The sequence below is a fragment of the Myodes glareolus genome, chromosome 26 (assembly GCF_982192425.1).
Source record: "Myodes glareolus chromosome 26, mMyoGla1.1, whole genome shotgun sequence".
NCBI lineage: Eukaryota > Metazoa > Chordata > Mammalia > Rodentia > Cricetidae > Myodes > Myodes glareolus.
This window is the reverse complement of record NC_142051.1, coordinates 15,723,274-15,748,335: the sequence shown is the minus strand read 5'-3', so window position 1 is coordinate 15,748,335 and position 25,062 is coordinate 15,723,274. Positions and strand designations below refer to the sequence as shown.

The window sequence follows — 25,062 nt, the reverse complement described above, 5'->3', positions numbered from 1 at the left end:
ATTAAGCTGGGGTTCTGACATTGATTTCCACTTGTCTGCCTCTTGGCAGAATAGGTTGTTTATTTCTGTCACGGGGAAGCATTAACTCTTTTTTGCAAACTTCACTCCTTTTTTAAAAATTGAAACCTTTGCTGTCTTTGCCATGCATTTGTATGGATTCCAGTTGATAATTCCAGCCGGCTTATGTTTTCAGTAATTTTTTGTGTTCTCTATTTTGGGCTTGTGCTAAAAGATTCAGCTGTTGAATACAACCTTGCCTTTTTTATCTTGCAGTTCTTGGACACCGCAGTCTTATATACATTGGTGCTCAATAACACTTATTTTTAAAGCAACTTCCCTAGAACTCTAGGGTTGATTCCTGCTATTAGAGTTTGAAATCCTTCACATTATTCACAGAAAACAGACATGTCGATATCCACTTGCCTCACCCCTTACTCTCCCTCTTGGCCTAGGCTCCAGGCATACTGCCTTTGCTGCTGGCTTCTAGTATGTCAAACTTCAGTTTCACATCAAGTTATTAGAAGTAAAGACCATTTTAAATATATTTTGTAATTATTTGAGCAATTTTGGCAAATGTATTCCTTGAATATACTCCTTTCTTAAAAGACACAATCCCGTATGGACAACTGCTTGGTAGTTTCCCTATCCACTGACATTTATTTACTTTGGAAGGTTAAGTAGAGAACCTTGTGACACTTGTAGAAACTGTGGGGATTTCATTTAGGACAACTGATAGATCAACCTCAACCCTAAGGACAACAAAATTTATAGACAATAAGTAGAGTGATAGGATAGAAAATGACAGAGACAGGACATCAAGATTGGGTGTCTGTTGTAGTATCACTACACTGACTTGCCAGGATTCTTGTTGAAGGAAGACTGTAGTGGTTTGAATGAAAACAGTCCCCATTGGTTCATAGCAAGTGTCACTCACTACTAGGAAGTGGAAGTATGTCACTGGGGGTGGGATGCTAGTTTTCAGAAGCTTAAGCCAGGCCCATTAACTCATGATTCATTCTTTCTGCTGCCTGCCAATCCAGATGTAGAACTCTCAGCTCTTTCTTCAGTACCACATCTGCCTGCATGCCACCATGCTTCCCACCATGACAGTAATGAACTAAATCTCTGAACTGTATGCTAGCCCCAATTAAATGTTTGCCTTTATAAGAGTTGCCATGGTCATGGTGTCTCTTCACATAATAGAAAACTCTAACTAATACAGACTAAATATGTAGATATCGAGGTGGAAGAACTTGATCAATACAGAAGGTGATTAGACACCCAAGGAAGAGGATTTTCTCTAATTAACATTATAGAGTTCATGTTAAACTTTGGCTTGCCAGGATGAAAACAACACCCAAAAAGGGAACCTAGTTGAAAGAGCACTCAGAAGAACCTAACCAGTTTGGTCAAGAAGAAATCAAGCTGATATTGACCAGGAAGCTTCCTCCCTGATGGTTAGTTTTTATGACACCAAGAGGTACAATGTAGGCTAATGGTAGAAAAAAGCCAGTAAGTCTTACCTAGCTGTAAACCCTGTGAGCTACAATAAAGACTGAACGGTTACTTTAATTATTCTTTATCAAAAAAAAATACAGGAGTCAGATATTGGGGTAAAAACCTGAAAGATCAGAGAAGCAGAGAAGCCTCCAGTCTTCCTTACCTACTCCATTCATTCCTTCAAACAGAGCACATGATCCCGTTTTTTCCAACTTACTACTTCCTCTCCTATCTGTCCTCAGTCTTCCAAAACCTCTGTGGTTAATTTTGGTCGGGTAGTGGCTAACTCTGCCCTCTGACTCCAAGCAAGCTTTAATTGTCAAAACATGACCATTTTCCTCCTTTTGTCTAAAAAGAAAGAAAGAACAAGAAGAAAAGGTGCTGTGGGACAATGGTCTGTACCCTGTCACTTGTACTGTTTTAATAAAACGCTGAGAGATAGAGAGAACCAAAAAACACCTAAACAACCATAAAACACAAAAACACTTTAACAAAATAGAAGTTTGTTTATATTCCACAAACTTAGATTGCCCTAACCCTAATTAGGGTATTTCTCTTCATAGATACACTTTATGCTTAATTAAGGAAATATCTTTAACTAGTCCTACAATACAGGCAGTGTACATGGTTTTATTTGACTATTAGCATCACTATACTAACATGAATGACCGAAAGTAAACCAGTAAGAGCTAATGAGTGCTCTGGAAAATCTCTACATTTTGTTTATTCTGGGGCTCCACAGTTTTCCATCCCATCTCTTACCTGTGCCTCTCCTCCAAGTGCCTTTTAGGAATCCTCTCCTAGAGATCATACACAGAACCAAATAAATATGTTCCCCCACAAAATGAGGACAATATTTGCATCTTACAAGATGCTCAGGTTCTGTAACAGTAATCTCGGGCAAGGTAAAACAAATATAAGATTGAAATGACACTTTTTGAACAATTGACATTTCCCAACAACCCCTCAAATCATAGCTCACTGGCATGGCTAAGCTAATGTGACTCAACTTGATATCCTAAACATACTTTAAAAAATAAATAAGAGGAGATGGAAGAGCTCAGTTGTTTAAAGTGTGCACTAATTTTGAAGAGGAGCTTAGTTGTCTTCCCTACATTTGTCAGGCAGCTCACAGTCACCAGTAGTTCCAGCTTCTGGGGATCTGATGCCTTTGGCTTCTCAGGCACTTGTACTTGTGTACTTATATCCACACATAGACATGTAGTTAAAATTAAAAATATAAAAAAACTGTATATACATAATTTGACTAGTACGATCAATGACATTACCTGAAAACTTCTTGAAATTGGGATTCGTATTTCTTCATTGTATGTGTCCAATTCAAACATACCTAACTAAATATTCATTTGTAGAATCAAACCAAGTATAACCTTAAATATCTTTTCTCATTTGAAAGTAGAGAAAAGACAACCTAAAACTCATGCTTCAAGCATAATCCCAACACTAAGAAGGCTGAAATTGTGAGTTTGAGGTCAAACTAGAGAGTGATAATATCTTTTCAAATTTTTTTAAAAAGTTATCTTTTGACCTACCACAATTTATAATAACACTATGGAGGCAGAGTAAATTCCTTCACCTTTTCTGAAAAGAAATTTATGTGTGCTGGATGTATGTGATGCCAGCTCTCACGTGTGTAAGATGTGTCCCTATGTGCAGGGTTGGAAGCCAGAGAAGAATGCCTAGTGTCCTGCTCTACCTCTCTCAGCCTTATCCTTGAGGCAAGAGCTCCCACTGAACCTTAAATAAGTTTTCAGCTAAGCCCCCGAGTGCTTGAGTAACTGATCCAGCTCCTTGATTTGAATTCACATCTTCATGCTTGTTCAGGAAGGGCTTTTATATGCACTGTGCCATCTCTCCAGCCCCAGTAATTATTTTAATATGAATTCCTTCTATTTTATTCACCATCTGTTACTTCTGAGGTGATTTCATATAGAATCTTGATAAAATATTTCGTAAGAGGAAATGAAAGCTTTGAACCAAATATAACTTAAAATCACTTTAAAATAGTAATTCCTTGCCAGATAGTAGTGGTGTATGCCTTTAATCCCAGAACCCGCACCCAGAAGGCAGAGGCAGGCAGATCTCTGTGAGTTCAAGGCCAGCTTGGTCTACAAGAGCTAGTTCCAGGAAAGTCTGCACTGTTACACAGAGAAACTCTGTCTTGAAAACCAAATAAACAAACAAACAAATAAATAAAAAATATAAATTTCTAAATCTTAAATCTTTACACCCATTTTCCACAACACCTTTCCAGATTATCATTTTTATTTTTTTCTATAATTTTTTTCAAATAGCTTCTAAATTTCTTAAAAGTATGAGAGTAGTTTGCCTTTTATTGGTATTCTGCAATGTCCCTTTTTCTCCCTCCCTCCTCATACCTTTTTCTCCCTCTCCTATTTCTCTCTCACCTGTTTTTTGATAAACTGGTGTGTGTGTGTGTTTATGTGTGTGTATTTCCCATATATGTCAATGTCCCAACACAAATATATCATTTAGTCCAGAGAACTATAAATAGTTCCTAGTAACTAGAGTGACATAGTAACACTTGTGTGTAATAAATACTGCTGACAAATGAAATGTACCCATTCCATTTCTTAGAGGATACAGTACTGTATGAAGTATTGATATTTCCTAAAATTAGCATTTTGAACTGGCATTTTCTTTGGAGTCATTGTGTTTTTCTCACCCTTCTGAGCACTACTATGTAGAAAAACAATACAATAGTCTAGTGATTCTTTTATTTCCATTAGAAAAATTTATTTTTTGCTTAAAGAATACATACTGAGTTCTAAAACAACACTGATAAGCAGCCCAGAATTGGTAAGGAAGTCTTCATAGACATTACAGGTATCTGGCTTTTCCTAATCTTTTCTAGTAAAGTTAGGATAGAGAAACTTAGAATAATGCTAACACCTATGTTGCAACTGCACACTAATCAGTTGTACCACACACAAATTCCCTGAGCAGGAAAGTAGTCTTTACTTCAACAGAATCTAGTGTTCTTTGTTTTAAGACAGATCTATATAAACCAGTGTGTCCTGGAAGCTGCTATGTAGCCCAGGTTGGCCTTGAATTTATGAATCATTAGGCCTCAACTTCTTAAGTGCTGAGATTACAGGTATGGGCCACCATACCTAGAAATTTCTTTCTATTGTTGTAGCAAACATTTGAATAGTTTAAACATATGCAAACTAGCTGTAGGGCCTAATAAGCTAGACTGTCTCTCTTTGTTAAGCACAGCTAAATGATCTGAGAGAATCATACCAGAGAATACATTGAGTTCTCAAACTAACCGAGAAGTAAAGCCCCATAATCAATTGGGATCCTTTCAGTTATCAAATTTTTATACTGCCCTTTTCTATATGAGTGTGTTCTTGAATCACTACAATTAGCAAACTGTTCAAAGAAAAAAAAAAAACCTGTTAATTCAAGATAAGGTAACTAGAGGGAAATATACAGTTTCACCAAGTCTTCAGTCTAGATGATAGAGTCAGGGTCTTCTTACTTCTTCAAAAAATATTTCAGTTGTTCCTGCAGGAACATTATCTGCTCAAGTTTCTGCTTCTTCTGCAGCTTGAGCTGTCCTAGCACAGACTGGAAATGACTCTTGAGGGTCAGGTTTTCCAATTTTCTGAGAAGATCTTTCTGTCTTTGTGCTTTGCCCTGAATCTCTTGGAGTTTCTTCTCCTTGTGATGAATCAGCTTCTGAATTCCCAAAATTATTGAACTATGGCCTTCCTTAGCTTTGCACAAACTAAACTCAATAAACTTGGCTTGTAGCTCCCTTTCCAGATCCTCTTCATAATCATCTTCCTCTTCCTCCTCCTCCTCACCTTCCTCCTCCTCTTCATCTTCATCCTTCTCTTCTTGATCATCATCGTGACAGCTAGACTCATGGAATGTGTTCTGAGATACCGCACATTCTGATGAGACAGGACCACCTATTGCAGTGGGGACAGGACGCCCTGAGACACTTGTTTGACTTTGGACTGTCTTGATTTCATCATCAACGATTTCCCATCGGCTGCTGATAGCTTCAGCATCTGAACAGAGCAGTCTCTTTACTTCCTTTTCCACGTCTTTAGAATCAATGGCGCCACTACCACCTTCTTCACTCTGCTTCATATCAGGGAACTTCCTTGCTGGCTTCCGAAACCGTTTCTTTCTGACATTCTTAAGCGGTGGGGTAATGCCATGCTTCCAAATACATTTTTTCTCGGTTTTCCCTTTGTTTCCCATTGCTGGAGCAGCAGCAGAAGGGACGAGCTCTTCGGGAGAAGAGCGGGGATCGCCGTCGGCACTGCACAGAAGCATCTGGGAAATATCCGCTGTCTGATAAAAGGTCTTCCGATCATGAGTTTTCAAGCTTCCGATAACACAAGGCAAATCAACAACCCTGGCCGAGAGCGACACATTATCCACCTGAACGACGCCGTGCCGGGTTTCAGGAGATAAGTCGATCTTTAGTTTCTCTCTCATGGTGGCACTGCCAGAACGGATGATTTCCCGGAGAGCAGAAGCATGTTCTGAGGGCAGGCGCAGGATGAACTGACTCTCGAGCTCGTGAGGACGTTCGTCCTGGTGTTTACTCATCTTGGCTCTCAGGCCTGCGTGAGACTGGGAGGCCTGAGAGGGACAAGAGAGGCTTCTGCTCCGGTCTGTTTCTGCAGCAGCGAGCACGAGGCCTCAGGGTGTCTGTCCCCAGCAGCGAGGCTCCCCCAGATCCCAGCTCACAGGCCGCTGGCCTCGCGACTCTGCAGGCCTCGGACACCCTACTGGTCCGAGGACGCCCTACTCGGAAGCTGCTGCCACGGCGGGCCTCACGGCCACTGTAGGCCTAAAAGTCCTCTCTGAGCCTCAGGACATCCCGCGAACCTCTTTAGGCCTCCCTGGTCCTCCTAGGTTCTCCGCAATGGCCACGGTCGCCCCAGGCCTCCACAGGCCTCTGGCTGCTGCTCACCCGACAGCACAGAGCCTCGAGGCAGAAGGTAGCGCGTGCTTCCACACCTGACCGGAACTGACTTGAAAAGGGTCCCTCGGGCAGGGGGAAGGGTGCACAATAGGCACTTCCGGTCAGGAGCCCAGCGACCCTCCTTGAGGAAAACAGGAAATGGTTGGAGGGTTTCCGCCCTTTGGTTGATCAGGGTGTTTGCATGTATGGCTGTCTCGTTTTCTGTTTTTCACTATGATTAAAGTACCATGAGCCGTTTGATTGTCATCTGGCCAGGACAGCGCATGTGCTACTGGAATCTTCGCCATTGCAACAGAAATCCCTCCCTACTCAGCCCATCTTTTATTTCTAGTCTTTGATTGATTGATTGATTGATTTTTAGAGACAGGGTTTCTCTGTGTAGCACTGTCTGCCCTGGAACTACCTCAAATAGACCAGGCTGGCCTCGAACTCAGAGATCCACCTGCCTCTGCTTCCTGAGTGCTGGGATTAAAGTCAGTCATGCGCCACCATCGCCTGGCATATTTCTCATCTTTTACAGAAGGGCAGGAGGCTCTGGGCTCATCACTACACATGTCCAGGTCTAAACAGCTACTGGTTATTCCAAAAGCCAGAAACATGGGATGGGGGTGGGGACTGTTCTTAAACAAATACTTCACCGAGGTATGAGTTATAAATTCCAAACTGAAAATTGCATTTAAAATTGGGAGCCATTGCCAGTAACTGTTGACACGGTACAATGACTTTACCCCTAAATAGCCTAATGTTGGTTCACAAAAACAAGAATACAGAATTCCCTTTTCATCGTCAAAAAACAACCCCTCAACTCTGGAAAATCACACTGGTGTAATACGATTATCCAACCTACAATCTTTATATAGTTTTTCCTAGACAGGCTTTAGAACAAAAAAGAAAATGAGAGGGCTAGCATGAATCTATAATCCAACAAATTTATTATTACCGCTGTTGTTTTCCTTGGAAAATGAAGACAATCTACAAATATGTGACTTTTCATTTTTCATATACCTCGAGTCTTTAAATAAAATTTAAATTTAAGGATAAGTACATATTATAAATGCTGACAAGATACACAAACACATTATTAGTGTTGCCACTGAATGGAATTTTGAATAACCCCAGATTCTCCCTCTGCTAGCTTTGAAGTAAAAAGCAGTACAGCAATCTGAATATTCATTTTTTTCACTTACCCACATAGCAAGGCAAATAATTTTGAAGGCCTACTATAGCCCTGTTCTTGGTGAAATAAGGTTTGAATAGACTACGATCATTAATGGTTCCTTATCTATGAGTACTATAAAGCACAAGAATAAATCAAGAAATTATCTATAACCCTTAATTTTAAAAAATCTGAATCAATTTTACTATTGAGTTTGGAAAACTCAAACCACAGCTGAGGAGATGGAGAGGAGAGGATCTCATGTAGCCCAGGCTAGCCTCAAGAAAACCAAATAGTAGCTGAGGATAACCTCCCAATCTATTGTACTGAGATTACATGATGATACATAATGAGATTATTGTATGAGTGCTGAGATTACAATAGTACATTACTATGTATGATTTCATCAGTTGCTAAGCATATTGGAAATAGAAATAATTACTCTTATGATTTTAAAGTTTTTGTCATAGTCATATTTTCGTAAGTAATATATCTATATACATATCTGTGTGTGTCACATGGAGCGAAGCAGCAACCCAAATACAGAAAGACCTCCTATATATACCATGTGTGACTATATGTGTGTGTGTGTGTGTATACAGTGTAACTATTGTCTATATCTCTATATATACGTGTGTGTGTGTGTGTGTGTGTGTGTGTGTGTGTGTGTGTGTGTGTTAAGGCCCAGTCCCATCCAGCATCAGAATTTGGCAACTTTGGACACTTGGTTAAGTCTTTAGAGTCAAGCATATAAGAAAGGGATTGTGGAATCTCCCTTCATGACTAAGAAAAGTTGCTGAGGTCAGGTGTTTCAGGGGTGTCCCTGCATGGAGGTCTAGAGAGGCCATTGTGTGAAGTTGTGAAGGTGAAGCCTGGATTGTATCAGAGGCCCCAAGATTTTGGAGATGCTGGAGTTGTTTGGAGAGCTGCAGACAGGGTGTGAAACTAGCCCAAGAGAAAGAAGTGTGCTGCAGTCAACAAAGCTGGGAGGAGTTGGAGTTCTGAAGACTGCTTTAGCATCAAGCATGGAGATGCAGAATTTGCCATGCTCTTTTTCAGCCTGACATTGGTAGTTCCTCATTATGGCCCCTTTCCTCCCTTTCTGGAAAGTAATGCATATTCTATACCACTGTGTGCTGGAAGTTTGTGATCCGTGCTCCGATTCTGCCCCCTGCCTGCTTTCTTGCCACCATGCTTCTCGCCATGAAGATGACAGACTAAACTCCTGAAACTGTAAGCGAGCCTCCAATTAAATGTGTTCTTTCGTAGCAGTTGCCTTGGTCGTGGTATCTCTTCACAGCAACAGAACAGTGACTAACAGAGACTATGTCAGTATCTTAAGCAGATGTAAAATTTACTCAAAAAGAAAATTCTAAAGAACAAAATGAGAATAGACATAAGTAACTTCTCTACTGATCTCTTTCTTCACCCCAATGGATCCTATCATATGCGCATTGTACTGTTCTGTTCTCAGGCCAGTACTTGCCTTCAAGACTGAACTATTTCATGCTTTATTATCTATTCTAGCCGACTGTTTTTGGGTGCTGTTTACTACTATCATAATACGCTTACTTAAAGTTTGTTTTTCTCCTGAAATATTCCTTCATTTTCTTATTTGCATGCACACCTCAGTAAAGGTCATTTTCTTGGCTTGTATGATTCACTTCATATTTGTTTGTAAATATTTGACTGCACTGCACAGCGGAGAGTTTTATCATTTGTGATGAAATTCTAGATAAGGCACCTCAGGAAACATTTGTGCTACGGCTAAAGAGTGGTGAGTTACAGAAGTGACTAAGTGGGAAACTATTTTTACCACAGGCAATACCACCCACCCAGTCCTCCTGGAGAGGAGGATGTCACAAGCTAAAAAAAAAAAAAAAAGAGATAATTCAGGAAAGAGCATCCTTCTAAATGAGTCGTAATTTCACATTCAATGCAATGTGATAACGAAACAGGGAAGAACCAGCTAAGCATCTTTGTGTGCATCTGTCAAGCAGTTATAAAGTTGCTTCAGTGATAACATGGAGAAGATAACCACATCATTCACTGCTAGAAGGCAGAGCTTGTGAACTTTTCCAGATACTTCAAATAAACATTGCTAGATTAATTTATGGGTGAGATTTTTTTTCTTTTTTTGAGTGTGTGTGTGTGTGTGTGTGTATGTGTATGTATGCATGTTGCATGCATGCTCAAGTGTGTGCATGCAGATGCTAGAGAATTTACTTTTGTTTATTTATTGGAACTGTGTGTGCACCTGAGTATACCATACATGCATATAGAAGTCAGAGGACACTTTATGGAAATTAGTTTCCTCCTTCTACTATGTGGGTCCCAGGGTTGGTGGTAAGCGCATTTACTAGATGAACCATCTCACCCACCTGCCTCCTTTTTAAAAAAATATTTTCAAAATTTTTGTGATTATATTTGCATTATTTCCATTTTCCTGATCCCTTTCCTCCGTCTGGACACTTCCATGTACCACCTTGCTTGTTTTGTTTCAAATTCATGGTCTATCTCTTTTTTAAATTGTTTTGTGTAGTATGTGTGTGTGTGCATGTATTCCTAAACTTACAACTACAATATGTTAAATAATATTGCTTATATGTATATTTTTCACTGCTGAACATTTAGCATTGGATTGCCAACTAATGTACTCTTCCTAGGGAAGAAGGCTGTCCCACACCCAGCATTCCTTAATTGCCTGTAGTTTGTTGTTGGTGGTGTTGGTGGTGGTGGTAGTGGTGGTGGTGGTTGGGCTTGAAGCTTTGTGAAATTTCATCAGGCATGTCAATGGGTGTCATCCTTATTTGGGTCATGCTTAGGGAACTATGTTAATGAGACTCTATGGGTATAGTTTCTAACCTTTCTAGGAGACATGACCTCACACAATAACCTTAAGGGTGCAGAAAGGGCACACATAACTTGATGGTAACCAACAGCTCATTAATTAGACTTAAGGCCTGCTCAACAAGAGGGAAGGAAAGCATGCCTGATACCAGAAACTTATCCAAGTACCCAGACCTGGTGAAGCCATAGAACTGAAGGAGATCTACCACTGCCACTTAACTAAGTCAGCACAATGCCTAACTACATTCAAAGTATTTATCCTTATTCCCACAGATGAATGTAATTCTCACCCTTCATCAAGGATATTTTTCTTTGCAACAAAAAGAGACCATTACAGAAAACTACAACCAATCAAAATGCAGAATTGTGGAGTTCAGTCCCAATTGATTCATCTACAACACAACTCCTGTACCTAAGGTTCAGGGATCATTGCATAAGAAGGGACAGAAAGAGTCCCAAAGCCAGAGGAAGAGATTTCTCTGCGATTGTATTGCCCTATTTCTTAAGACAGACTCTTTCATGACCTGGAAGTTCTGCGTTCCTATTGAGGTTGGATGATCAATGAGTCCCCAGTGTCTGCCTGACTTTGCCCTCTCCCCCAGTGCTAGGGTGGACAGGCAGTTTCAGTCATGCCTAGATTTTGACATAGATGCTAGGGATTTGAACTCAGATCTTTGTGCTTACACAACAAGTACTCTTTTCCACTGAGCCATTTCTCCAGTGGATACGTTTTTACATGTTTTTACTATTTTATTCTTTGATAAGTATATGCATACAATATATTTTGATTATTTTTATTCCACCCACCCCAAGTCCTCCTGGTTTGAATTTCCCCATGTACCCCTTCTAACTTCAATGTGTGTGTGTGTGTGTGTGTGTGTGTGTGTATTATATATGTATGTACGTGTATATTTGATTCTTCCTATCCTAGCAGCCATCAGCTGTCAATAGATCCTCCTTGACAGGCAGAGATCCTGTGCCCCTCTCCCATCTGTGCTCTAATGTTGACTAGCTGGATTTTGTGCAGAAAACTAAATCTGCAGGGAGTCCTAAAGAACCAAGTTCCCACTGTCCCAGATTGCTTGTAAATAATTTCAATCAGAACTAAAGCTGAACATTTAACACACTTAAGCTACGAGAAATTCTAGATTCTCTTTAGCATCTTGATTTTCATGAGGCCAACCTTGAGAAGTCTCATCTGTGTAATCTTCATGGTAATGGAGAAGAAGATTCTAAATCTTGTGTCCTGACAGTTTTAAGCCCATTTTGTCTATGAAATTCTACACAGTAATTTCCTTCATGTTTCTTCTATAGATTGGTTGCATTGGATTTCTTAAATATGAGCATATTTCTGTATGCTCTTTTTTTGAGACAGCACCTTGTGTATCCCAGACTGGCCTTGAACCCACCATATTTCAGAGGTTAATCCTGAACTTGTGAGTTTTCCGACTCTGCCCCCCAGTGCTAGAATTTCAGATGTGCACCAAGCCTGGTTTATATAGTTATGGGATGGAATTTAGGGATTTGTGCATGCTAAGCAAGTATTCTCCACCCATAAATTTGACAGATTTTGACCCATTATTTCTTTTTATTTTAATATTTATTTATTTATTTATTTATTTATTTATTATATATACAGTATTCTGTCTGCTTGTATGCCTCCAGGCCAGAAGAGGGTACCAGACTTCATTACAGATGGTTGTGAGCCACCATGTAATTGCTAGGAATTGAACTCAGGACCTTTGGATGAGCAGGCAATGCTCTTAACCACTGAGCCATCTCTCTAGCCCTTGACCCATTATTTCTTAGAGAATTTTTGTACCTTCTATATCCCAAGTTATTAGGCTATCTGAAGTAGGCTATTCTACAGGTAGCTAAGGCCCTGTTCATCCTTTCTTAAGTCTTTCTCCGCTGTGTGTTTCATTTTGGATCATTTCTGTCACTTGTTAAATCCCACTCCTCCATTGTTCTGAAACTTTAAATCTATCATTAACAGCATCAACTATTTTTTATCCAAGGAATTGTTCTCTTTACTTGAAGAAACAATACTTGAGTCATTTTAAGTATCTTCTATCTCTCTTTACAATGTTCTTATCTTTAGGTCCTTTATCCCGGACATAGCAAATATAAGTGTGATGATTGTTTCAACACCCTTGTCTATTAATTGAGACATCTGTATCATTTCTGGGTCTTTTTTTTAACTGACTCTTTCCACTTATATAATAGATAACAGTTCTCCGATTCTTTGCAGACCTTACAGATTTTATTAGATTTCAAACATGGGAAATTTTTACCATGTTTGGTTTTGGTTAATTTTTGTTCTCCACGTAACTAGGCTATTTAAAGCCAATTCAGTTCTTTTAGTCTCTCATTATGCTTTGTTGGTGGAGCCAGAGCAATATTCTACTATAAGCAAGGGCTGTCAAACTAGAACCAAGGGCTAAGGCCAGCTGTCTGATTTCTGGATGCTTTGAGGCTTCCATTCAAACCCTGAGAGTCAGAGATAAGTCTGGGCCATCACCGTTTAACTCCAAGAGACTTCCATTCTGCCAGTGATCATATGTTAGCATACAGTATAGATGTAATGTGAGGTGACCCAGTTCAGTCACCTTAGTGAGGAAGATTTTTTTTGTCATTATACCTATAAACATATTCAACTTTGTTTCTTGGCTCATAAGTTCTAAGATATTTGCTTGAAGATTCATTATAGAAAAAAAAAGTCACAGACTTCTCTCTAGAGGCAATTTTGCCCTGCTCCTGAAAAGCATGCTGTTCTGAGCGAAATACTCAATGTCCTGGGTACACAGGGTTCTGACACTGATTAGTAGGATTAATTCCTATTCCCAGAGTTATCAGAGCTCTGAAAATTATTCTATGTTTCCCTTAAAAGTTCTGAAAAACGCCTTTCCCTTTAGAAGTTCTGACCTGCTTCAGGGACATCCCTCTCATTATTATACTACTCTGAACATCTTTCTTTCTCTCTTTGCCTCTCTCCTCTCTCTCTCTCTCTCTCTCTCTCTCCCTCCCTGTCTCTCTCCCTGTCTCTCTCTCTGCCTATCTCTCTCATGTATGCTTGTATATATCTCTGTCTCGCTGTCTCATGTATGTGTGTCTATCTCTCTGTGTGTCTCTCTGTGTCATTCTGTCTCTGTCTTTCTCTGTGACTCTGTCTCCACCTCTGTGTGTGTATGTGTGTGTGTGTGTGTGTGTGTCTGTGTGTCCTCCCTTCCCTTCTTACTTTTTGTTGCCTCCACATCTCCTTGATCTTCCTGCCCTGAGAATTCTCACCTCATAACTTCCCTGATTTCTGAATGTAGGAGGTTGCCAGAGATTTTGGGAGGCCCTCTCTTCTCTAGCCAGAGCTGAGGAAGGCGCTGAAGGAACCCACCCTATTTTGTTCTTCTTTTTAAGCGTCAGCTGTATCGTGAGACCTGCTGTGTAACGTGTGAAAACCATTGTTTGGTGTATTTTGTCGGGTTTGTTGTTTCTTTAAAGCAGGAAAATCATTTGGTTTCTGTTGCTCTGTGATGCCTGAAAGTGGAAATCTTAACCTCACATTAGAGAAAACACAATACCAATGAGGTTTGAGTTAATGAATTATTCAAAAAGAGGTAAGAAATGTCTTTTCATAGATGCGTTTATTTTCTTTATGCGTATATATGTGTCTCTACATGGGTTTGTGCGCAGCGTGTGAGTGAAGGTGCCCTCAGAGGCCAGAGCATCTGGACTTACAGAAGGTTATGTTCCTCCTGCTGTTGGTGCTGAGATTTGAACCTGGGTTCTCTGCAAGAGCAACAAGCACCCTTAACCACTGAAAAGTCCTTTTAGTTCCCCCCAAAAGTATTTTGATAGAGAAATTTTAAGCATATTTCCATCTATTTTGTCCAAAGGTAAAACATCTACCTTGAAACAAACAGAGATGTCCTCTCTCCCAGAGGTACAACAGGGCCCCACTGAAATCATCTTTTATAGACCCCACATATTCTGTTTCACATAAAGGGTCTAGCTTTGAATCTTGATTTTCTGTATCTTATCTGGAATACCTGAAGAAGTTAGGGACTTAGACAGAAGTCAGGGCAGGGGACTTAACTTCATAGATAGTATGACATGGGGGAATGAGGGAGCTTAGTAGGGTATAGCTAGCAGGGCCCGGGTAAAATAAAAGTAGAAAGGGGAGAGATTGATGGCTCAAAGGGTTAAACAATGAGTGGGCTAGGAAGATGATGGACTGAGGAAAGGAGCGTTAAACTCACCATAAGAAAATGAAAAGTCCATATGGAAACCTACTATTCTATAACAATAAAAAAATACATCAGAGTTTGAAGGGAGATTCCCTGCATGGCTGGATAATACTGTCCCTAGTAGCAATGAGATACTAAACAAAAATTCCCAGTATTACGTATGGGATACCCCCATAGAAGTTGTTCATCAGGAAGGTCCCAGAGCCCACTCCCTCTCCCCTCCAAATAATGCAAACACTTGCCTTTCGACTTGGTTGCTATCATAACTAGAGGATAAGACACTGTTGCTAAAGATACCACTCACTTTGGTTGCACTATATTGAGAAATCCATATGGAAGGGAGCTGGAAGCCTCTGCTTTGCTGAGTCGCTTCAGCCTGTCAGGACTTGCAGGTGCTATGTAGGCTACTGGAGAAGAAGAGAGTTCAATGGACTTACCCAACTGTGCACTTTGTGACCCACAATACCAACCTCCCAGGGAAGATGTACCCACGTGTGCAGCAGGGGCATGATGGTTTGGGGGACTAACTAACCGTTCTCAGATTAGATGTGAAGCACACTCTGCATGAGGTAAGAGTCAAAACCCCACACCTAGGGTCTTAGGCAAGAAGATAATGTTGATGCTTAGCTAAGTAAACAATTACTACTCTCAGCTCTAATCAGACAAGACCCACTTTGCAATGAACAGCAATGAATACAGGGACAGGTAGCAGCCTAAGATACTAAGAATAAGTAACAACTGAGCATTTAGCCATAAGTATGACATTCATATCACCCCTCTAAGGATCAGAGAACATTTCAGGAGAGGATGGGGAAGAATGTAAGGTCTGGAAGGTAGACAAAACATATGAAATGCCCCCTCTAGACACAGCGTAATAGCTGCAGTCACGAAATTGCTGCAGCTTCAGTCACACGCACTGTGCTTCCTTGAGGTAGACCTTGCCAACACTTAGTCATGGATAACGGGATTCAGGGTGTTCCATCCTTATTGCTGAACTACTGATTACTGGTAGTCTCTCGAAGACAGACAGCAGCAGTCTCCAATTGTATACCCACTAGTGATCCCACCCAACTCCAGGGAATAGTTCCAATCTTGTGGTCACACAGTCGGCCCTGGCCAAAAACAGTGGGTCACAAACAAACAAAGATACAGAATTTAGGAAACATTTTAATAGAAAATGAGGGGTGGACAAGGGAGGGACGCTGATAGGAGGTGGGAAGAGAAAGATCAGAATGCAATAAATATATGTATGTCATTGTGATGGTGCGTTTATGAGCTTTGAGGAAAATAAAGATTTAGTTGATACTGCATCCATTTTAAAAACTAAGGCATAGTAAGTGGCAAATGAGACACTGGAGGCTGCCATGGTTTCCAACCTTGGGTTTCATACATCCAAACTTTAGCACATTTCATCAAAGAATGTCCTAAAATTCTTTCTAAAACTTACAATTAATTTTAAATCCACATACTGATATAGGGAAGAGAAAAGAATAGCTAATTTAAGAGGCTGGAAAGATGACTTAGCTGTTAAGTGCCCACCAGAATAACCCTAAGATCTTAACGATAACCAACACGAACGAAAAAGCCAGGCACTGTAGTGTATATCTTTAATCTTAGCACGGGGTTGGGGAGAGGACAGAAACAAGCAGATCTAGCCAGCCTAGCCAAACTGATGATCCTCAGATCTGAGGAAGGACACTGTCTTAAAAACTAAGGTGGATACCCAAGGTCATCCTCTGTCATTCACACACATGGGCATCTACATAGACAAATGTACACACCCCCATGAACATAGACAGCCAACACACACACACACACACACACACACACACGCAGGTACACAGACATGCAGGTACACACACACAGGCCCACACACACACAGGCACATATGCACACATTCACACACATACACCTGCAGGCACACACGCAGACATACACACACACATGCAGACACACACACACACGCAGGCACACTCACTCACAAGCTAGCAGCTCAATTACCACGCAATTAAGCTCAGGGTTGATTTCACAGTTCCAGAAAGTAGAAGGTACAATCTTCTCATTGTTGACTCTATCCCCTGAAGATTTTAATAAGTCTGTGGCTTGTAAAAGTGAAAATATATCTGCAATAATAATGCAAAAATAATAAACTAATTTTATTCCATGCTCAGAACACTTTTCTGAAGAACATGTTTTTCTTAAGCGCAAAATGGTATCCTCTTGACAGGTCTACATATTGATCTCCTTCTCAAGCAAGCAGCTGAATTCAATGTGCTTGCTTCTGATCATTAATAGTTAATTGTTATTGCAGGCTCTCAGAGGGGAGATGTGGGGCAGGGAAATTATATCCATCCTTTGTAAAAGTGCTGCAATATTATTAGAGGTGATCACATGGCAAAAAATAAACGTATTCCTTGGGGGAATAAAGGGAGTAGGCATGTAGACTTTTCCTTTCCCCCTCTCTGAAGCACTCTTGTAAGTGTTCCATGTGGGATAGTATATCAGTGCTAATGCTTCACGAAAGCTCCTGTGTGCTGGAGCATTGCGCACTTGGGTGTCCCAGAAGCAGGTCTTTTGGAGTGTCACGCAGGTGCCCATTACCATTTCACATGTTATTGGATTACGTCTTTTCTCCACTCTGCTATTGGTGTCTCTTGTGCCGTTATACCGGGTTTAGTTTTTTTTTTCAAAGTTTATTAAATTATGAAAGTTTCCATTTCCACCCCTTCTCCCAAAACCTTCCCCTTCCCCCCTCCCCCTCCTCCTCCCTCTCCATCCCTAAGAGCAGTCAGGGCTTCCAGCCCTGTGGGAAGCTCAAGTTCCTCCCCCCTCCCTCCAGGTCCAGGAAGGTGAGTATCCAAACAGACTGGATCCCAAAAATCCAGTATATGCAGAGGAAACAAGTCCCAGTGTCATTCTTAATGGCTTTTCAGAAAGGCTCTGGGCCAGCCACATTCAGAGAATCCAGCCACATTCAGAAAATCTGGTTGGATCACACGTGCTCGTTCAATCTCCGTCCAATTGGCCTTGGTGAACTCTCATTAGATCAGTCCCCTTGTATCAGTGGGTGATCGCACCCCTCACGGTCCTGAGGTTTTTTTTCATGTTCTTCCTCCTTCTGCTCCTCATTTGGACCATGGGGGGGCTCAGTCCGGTGCCCAATGTGGGTCTCCGTCTGTATCACCGTCCATCGTCTGATGAAGGATCTATGGTGATAAGCAAAATCTTCCTCAGTATGGTTATAGGCCAAGGCAGGTTCAGGCACCTTCTCCTCTGTCCAGAGAACAATCTGGGGATCTCTCCTTGGACCTGGGATCCCATTTATAATCAAGTCTCTTGTAAACCCTAAAATGACTCCCTTAGTTGAGATATATTCTTCCCTGATCCCATATCCATCCTTCCTTCCTCCCCCCATCTCAGTCCCCCGAGTTTTCCCCATTCCTCCCCTACTCCCTTCTCTCTAACCCTCTCCCCTTCCAACAACCCTCCCACCCCCCCCATGCACCCGTGGTTACCTGGGACTCTTGTCCATTTCCAATCTCCAGGAGGATAAGTACATGATTTTCTTCAGGTTCACCTTCTTATTTAGCTTCTCTAGGATCTCGAATAATAGGCTCAAAGACCTTTAATTATGGTTAGAATCCACTATGAGTGAATACATACCATATTCCTCTTTTTGGGTCTGGCTTACCTCACTAAGTAAAGCGTTTTCTGTGTCCATCCATTTGCATGCAAAATTCAAGATGTCATTGTTTTTTTACCGCTGAGTAAAACTCTAGTGTATATATGTTCCACACCTTCTTTAACCATTCTTCTATTGAGGGGCACCTAGGTTGTACCGGGTTTAGAACGTTATTTAACATTACTGCGTATTGACTTCTAATCTAACGCCTCTGAGATTTTGTGGCTTCCCTAAGTGAGGAGAAGAACAGAAGAAAATTTGCTGTGATTTTCTTAAAATTACAATAAAGGTTAGTTGGTAGAGCGAAAATCAAAACTGTAACTGTCTTCGAACTCAGTAGAAAGATAGAAGTCGCATTGGCAATACCCATTGAGCAAGACAACTGCTAAGGGGTTTCTGACCGGAATGTAGAATGCTGGAAACTTAGGCAGCATCTTAAATGAATACAATCTTATAAGGTATCAATCAATGTTAATAAAACCATTGACATTTGAGGTTATTTAGAGTCACAAAGTCTGTACATGGCATCAGAAAATGTTCTAGCTGTAAGTCTATCTGTATGTTCACATTTGTGACCTTGAACATGTCACCAAAGAGAGAACATAGGAGGAGAATAATTCAAGTGACCTAGTAGTACATGGAACGAGCTTAGAAAAAATCTAATATTGTTATTAATATAAATTTCCACTCTGACCTAAATTTGCTTTGAGTGTCTGAAAAATATGATGAAAATGGCTTATAAAGAGAATTGCCCAAGACACCTGCTGTGTTATATACATGGAAGGCAATCTGTACTTGAGGGGGTATTCATTAAAAACACTTATTTAATTGCTATAGTGATGACTTTTGAGAACTCCAGAAAGCGCAACAAACAAAATTATATTATAAATGCATACTTTGACTCATTTGCTCAGCAGACTATGAATATTACCCATCTTAGTTTTTATTTTCAAACCTATCTGGAGAGTTTCAGAGTTGGGAACATGTTTATTGAACTTCTCACATAAAACAGCACAAAGTAGAATTGAAAAGTGTCATATTTGGTAGACATCTATCAGTTGATGATAATGTCCCATGAAATTATTATTTCAGAACCGCATCTCTCCTTGTCAGTTGGTTGAAAAGCTACAGCGAGTCCATCAAATATGATTATCTAATGCTGCTGCTGCTGAATATGCTCTCTTGTCTGGCATTTTTATGGATGGGAGGTTTTAGGATGGTGGATCTACATCACGTTGTCTTCCTCATCACTGAGAAACCACAATGACGCCTGGGTACATACTGACTTTGCTAGATGCCTCCCTGATCCTTTGTTAATAGGTGTTAACCTTTAGTATTATTATCAGCCAAATCAAATCCTGGTAAATACTGAAAAGACATGCCGTTGTGGGGTTGCCACAATGCATTCAGTTAAGTTTGATTTTTCTTACCCGTGATATCTTAGAAATAACTGGCTGAGATCCTTTGTCGTCTGTGATAGACAGACACATAATTATGCTATTTTCCAGAGAGACAAGAAACATTCACGGCACTAAGATTCCCATTATTCTTTAGACGCCAGGCACACTTTCCATCACGGCGTTCTCATTCCTCTTTCAATGCTATCTGTGTTCTTAGTACATTTATCAGAAAAATATTTTATCAGTGGGAGTTTCTAGGCAACCTAAGTTTTTGGTATAAATTTCCTATTTATTATACATAAAAACAACATTGCTTATTCATTCAATGTTTGGGAAAATGGCATTTTAGAATTGACTGTAAAGTAAATGACTCTAAAAGTTAAATGGTTATTCTATAAAAAGTGAATGTAAGCTAATCTTTTACCATTCATTTTGGCGTATGCATGGAAAAGGGAAAAGATTTCTCTGAGAGTAAGAAGGTTTAATGTTTTAATTTCTAAAGATGTATTTTGTTTGTGTCAATGTTTTGCCAGCATGTGCACGGACACCGTGCGCATCAGATTCCCTAAATCTGGAGTTACAGATAGTTACGAGCCACCATGTGGGTGTTGGGAATCCCAAAAGGCATCTCTGCAAGAACAAAAAATGCTTGTAACCTCTGAACCATCTCTCTAGTCCCCGATGTTTCCATTCTGAAAGACTAAATGGTGTTGCTAACACACTTAATGTTAGACATTTAACAGGCATGCCGACCAGACTAGACATGTAATCAATGCCTGCTGTAGCCCAAATTCTAAGAACTGAAGGTAGTTTGAGTCATCTCATTCATCTACCACAATTGCTAATTTTAAAGGAGGCTTTTATTGGGGGGAAGCTACTAAAAACAACTTCAAGGTCGACCATTGTAACATGAGGGCTGGCTTGTTGGGGTTTCTGTCCTGCCCAGTACACCACAGCCGGCAAGTTCCAAAGAAAATCACAGAGTCAACATTAGGTTATAAACTGATTGGCCCATTAGCTCAGTCTTCTTATTAACTAATTCTTACATCTTACGGTAACCCATAATTCTTGTCTGTGTTAGCCATGTGGCTCAGTACCTTTTCCAATGGAGCAGGTTACATCTTGCTTCTCTGTGGTCTGGGCAGGAATGGTGAGGACTGGGCTTCCTCCTTCCCAGCATTCTTCTGTTCTACTTCCTGTCTGGTTTACCCACCTATACTTTCTGCCTGGCCAATCAGTGTTTATTTAAAATATGATTGACAGAATACAGACAATTCTCCTGCACCAGACCTTCATTGTAGACAAGTTTTACTTATATAAATTTATAGGTGAAAATCAAATTTACGAAGACACATAGTGCAACACAGTGGCATCACTGGAAAAGTAAAGCTGTATTTATCTGACTGTCCATGGTTGTTCGTCTTTTCTTTGTGTACTGTCTTACAGGAACAGATCACAAATGTGTCCCCCATCCCCAAAGTTCAGATACTTAAGGTGAAAATTAACCCAGTCACATTTGGAGGACAATCTGAAAAAAATAAGAGTTTTTTGTGACATTGACCATGAAACTTGAGTTTTTACAAATGCCGCTGCTACAACTCGTGGTTTGCAGCCTGTTCTTGCTTTTGCTTCAGCTTCCAGAAGACTGTCTTTGGATGTGAAGACATTGGGTGGTGTGGTGGATGCAAAAACACAGAAAATAGGCTGGTTCTAACCTCATTTCTATCATTAACTTTTGTCTGACCTTGAACTAACTTCCTTAAATTTCACTGAACCATATGGGTCCTTGAACAGTGTTGCACTGGAGGAGTAGACAAGTTTGCTTCTGAATTAGCTAGCACTGGGGGCCTTCAGATGCTGAAACTACACAGCAAACTAAACAGCTTTATGTAAAGAAAATACAGAGTTTAACTAGGCTTGTGTTACACGCACACACACACACACACACACACACACACACACACACACGGACCAGGAAAATATGGCATCACAAAATTCAAAATACAAAATGTGAGAAAGCACACAGAGTCACACAATAGATTGATTCTTATTTAAATCTCTCTCCCCTTCTTTTCCTCCATCCCTCTTTCTCCCGTCCCTTTATGTCTTCCTTTATTCTCACTTTTTGTTGTTGTTGTTAATACTCACACTGTTGTATACAGAACTCTGGGCCTTGCACATGCTATCACTGAACTGTCCACCTAACCATATACTGATTCTCCCCAAATGCCAGATCTTAAAAGCATGTGCTTCCTGAACATTTTACCCTAACTCTGCATGTATACAAATACATTCATGCTTGTGTGTGAGAATGCACACACACACACACACACACACACACACACACACACACACTTTAGTAACTGTCAGGAAGGTAGATGGCATGTGGTTCCTCGGAATGAAAACCAATTCTGTTTCCTCATCAAATATGCAGAAATGACCTAACTGTACTCAGATTAAAGGAACTGCACTGACTTCTAATGGATGATAAAGAACAGTGTAGAATTTCTTTCCTGAGTTTTACTTATCTTATTTCTGTATGACCTCATTCTGTTTCAGTGAACATTGTTACTGTCTTTTGCTTCATGTCATTCTGTAATAGAGCCAAAGATACTGTATAAAAGCCTATACATTATACATTATACATACAGTGATAAATTTTCCACTCCTCTTACTGTAAGACTCAAGGCTCCATGCTCCAAATGCTTTAGGTTAATTGCTCTTTGTTTATTTAATTATTATCTAACAGATAATTTTTTAAAAAATACGGCAGGTATGGGACGATGTCTTAGTGGGTCCAGACGCTGGTCATCAGGTTTGATGACTTGAATTCCATCTTCAGAACCACGGGCTAAAGGAGAAAGTCAACTTCTACAAATGTCTGCTGACCTCCTCAGATACATACATGCCCCCACATAAATAAAAAATAGATGTAAAAGTTTTAATATAATTTTAAAAATATAACTGTGTCAGAATTACACAAGAAATTCATTGCCTCGTTATTACCAGTAATATTCAAAGCCACTTTAACTGCCTTATATTATATAGCTAATTTTTCTTTTTTGGAAAATTGGACTTCCACACCGCTCTTCTCAATATACTCATCACTGTGTAGTAGAGTTAATCAAATATTTATTTTGAGAATCATGAAAGGACACCCGTGAAAGCCCCTTAATATAACTGTTCTATCTTAAAATTTTATGATTCCACAGACAGCTGCCTTAAGTTGGTGCTGCTGTGCCTCATGTAATTAGATAATTCTCTCAGGGCCATAATTTGTCTCACCTGAGTGTGGACTCTATGTAATCGAATATTCTTTCCTTGCTAGTAGGGGTCAAAGTCGTGGGTAATGATGTCTGGGGCTGCACAAGCACACTCTTCTCCAGCAGTGTGAACTAAAGAGAAACTGGCACTGGTTCCCATGAAATCCTCTCCTTGGTAGCCACAGCCTACTGTGCTACATCTCCACACCGTCTGTTTCCCCCTCAGAGCTCAAGGAACGGCAGCCAACGTTTTCCACAGGAACGCAGCAGGTGCACGAGAAAGGACCCAATTATGTTTTCGGTTATCGGTATCACTAAATGGATGGGTTCACCTGGGTTCTCCAGAGAAACAGAACCAACAGATGATGGGAATGGTCATAAATAATAAGTCTGAGTCTAAGAATTTTTGCTCATGGGTACGGGGTGAGAATCCTAAGATCGTCAGTCTTCAAGGTGGAGGAGATGCAGGAGACAGAACGGTACATTTCTAGTATGACTCCAAAGATCTGAGAACCAAAAGAGGTTATGGTGTACATTGTACCTTGAATTTAGCTGAAGGATTGACTCAAAGACAGCCAGGCAGGGACAGTGAACTCTCTTACTTTCATAGTTTAGAGGGGGCACATCTCCTCTAAACAATACTTTGCCAAAGCCCCTGCTCCAACAGTCAATCTCATGCAGAAATATTTCCCACATAGACACACACATTAAGAACAATGCTTATCCAAATATCTGGGTACCCTGTGGTCCAGGCGGGTTGAAACATCACAGTGAGTTTCAGTATGGTAGACTCCATCTTCAAGTACTCAGACCTAAGAAAATTGATTTCAGAGGTACCTAGCTTTTGCAATTTGTAGTAGAAAAACCTATTGATCTTATTATGTGGTTGTTATTGTTATATTTTCATCTAAAGCTCATTCTAATACTTCTCAGTTCTTTCTAAAATTATTATTGATATGAATTTAAGTATATCTTCAATGTATTAATAAATCTCATTTTGTGTGTCAAGGGAGAGAAAATGTACCTGGGTAAGTAGACACATGACCTTAGGGAAGTTGTTAGTACTCTTGAGATGGTTTGCTCATTAGTAAATGATAATAACTGTAACAACTTCACAGACTTGTTTTGTTGTTTATTTTGTTTTGATACAGGATCTCTCTATGTAGCTAAGGAATCCCTCAAATAAGATTAGCATGCCTCTGCCTCCTGAGTGCCATAGTTATAAGGGTATACACCACCACACCCAGCATAATGGCTTTAAAGATGAGATAGTCAATAGTTTGGGTTTGTTTTTTTTATAGGACTTTTTAAAGATTTATTATGCATGCAGCTTCCTGCCTGCATGTATGCCTGCAGGCCAGAAGAGGGCACCAGATCTCATTACTGATGGTTGTGAGCCTCCATGTGGTTGCTGGGAATTGTGCTCAGGACTTCTGGAGGGGAAGCCAGTGCTCTTGATCCCTGAGCCATCTCTCCATTCCCCCAGTATCCAAGGTTTCAAGCATAAGCACTTAGAGTGACCAGGCTATAACAGATGCAATTGAAATATTTGTTCATCATTTACCATCATGTAAAGCCTTATGTATCCAAGTCTCTCCTTAGCTCTTTTTTCCTCCCACTCTAATCACTGGCCCAATGTGGCTGCTGGCTCTGATCTCTCTCTCTCTCTCTCTCTCTCTCGCTGTTTCTTACTCTGTAAGCACTTGAGAAATTTCCTATCAAACTCTTCAACCACAATCCAGAAAAGAGAACCATGTGTCTCCACTCCAGAGGAGAAAGAGAAGATGCTTCAGACAAGGGATTCATGATTGGCTCACAGTCCTTGTGTGTTTAATTATTGCTCTTCTTCATATTGATATTGAAATTGATGTAAATGCCCACATTTACTGTAGTTCAATCCCACACTCAACATGGACATTGTGTTTCCAGACGCTTGCTGCACCTCCAGGTAGACCAGACATCAGAGAGAACAGAACC

The 25,062-nt window shown here is 40.4% G+C and overlaps 2 protein-coding genes across 4 annotated transcripts in view; one reads left to right on the top strand and one right to left on the bottom strand.

The window, feature by feature from the left end:
* Positions 1 to 25,062, top strand: part of Ptprr (protein tyrosine phosphatase receptor type R) — a 235,498-nt gene that overhangs the window by 83,634 nt on the left and 126,802 nt on the right. The gene's annotated exons all lie outside the window — the stretch shown is intronic.
* On the bottom strand, positions 4,262 to 6,523 carry LOC125389871 (transcription initiation factor TFIID subunit 7-like). Its single transcript, XM_048418578.3, has one exon. The coding sequence runs from the start codon at positions 6,112 to 6,114 to the stop codon at positions 5,023 to 5,025; it is 1,092 nt and encodes a 363-aa protein (XP_048274535.3). The 5' UTR covers positions 6,115 to 6,523; the 3' UTR covers positions 4,262 to 5,022.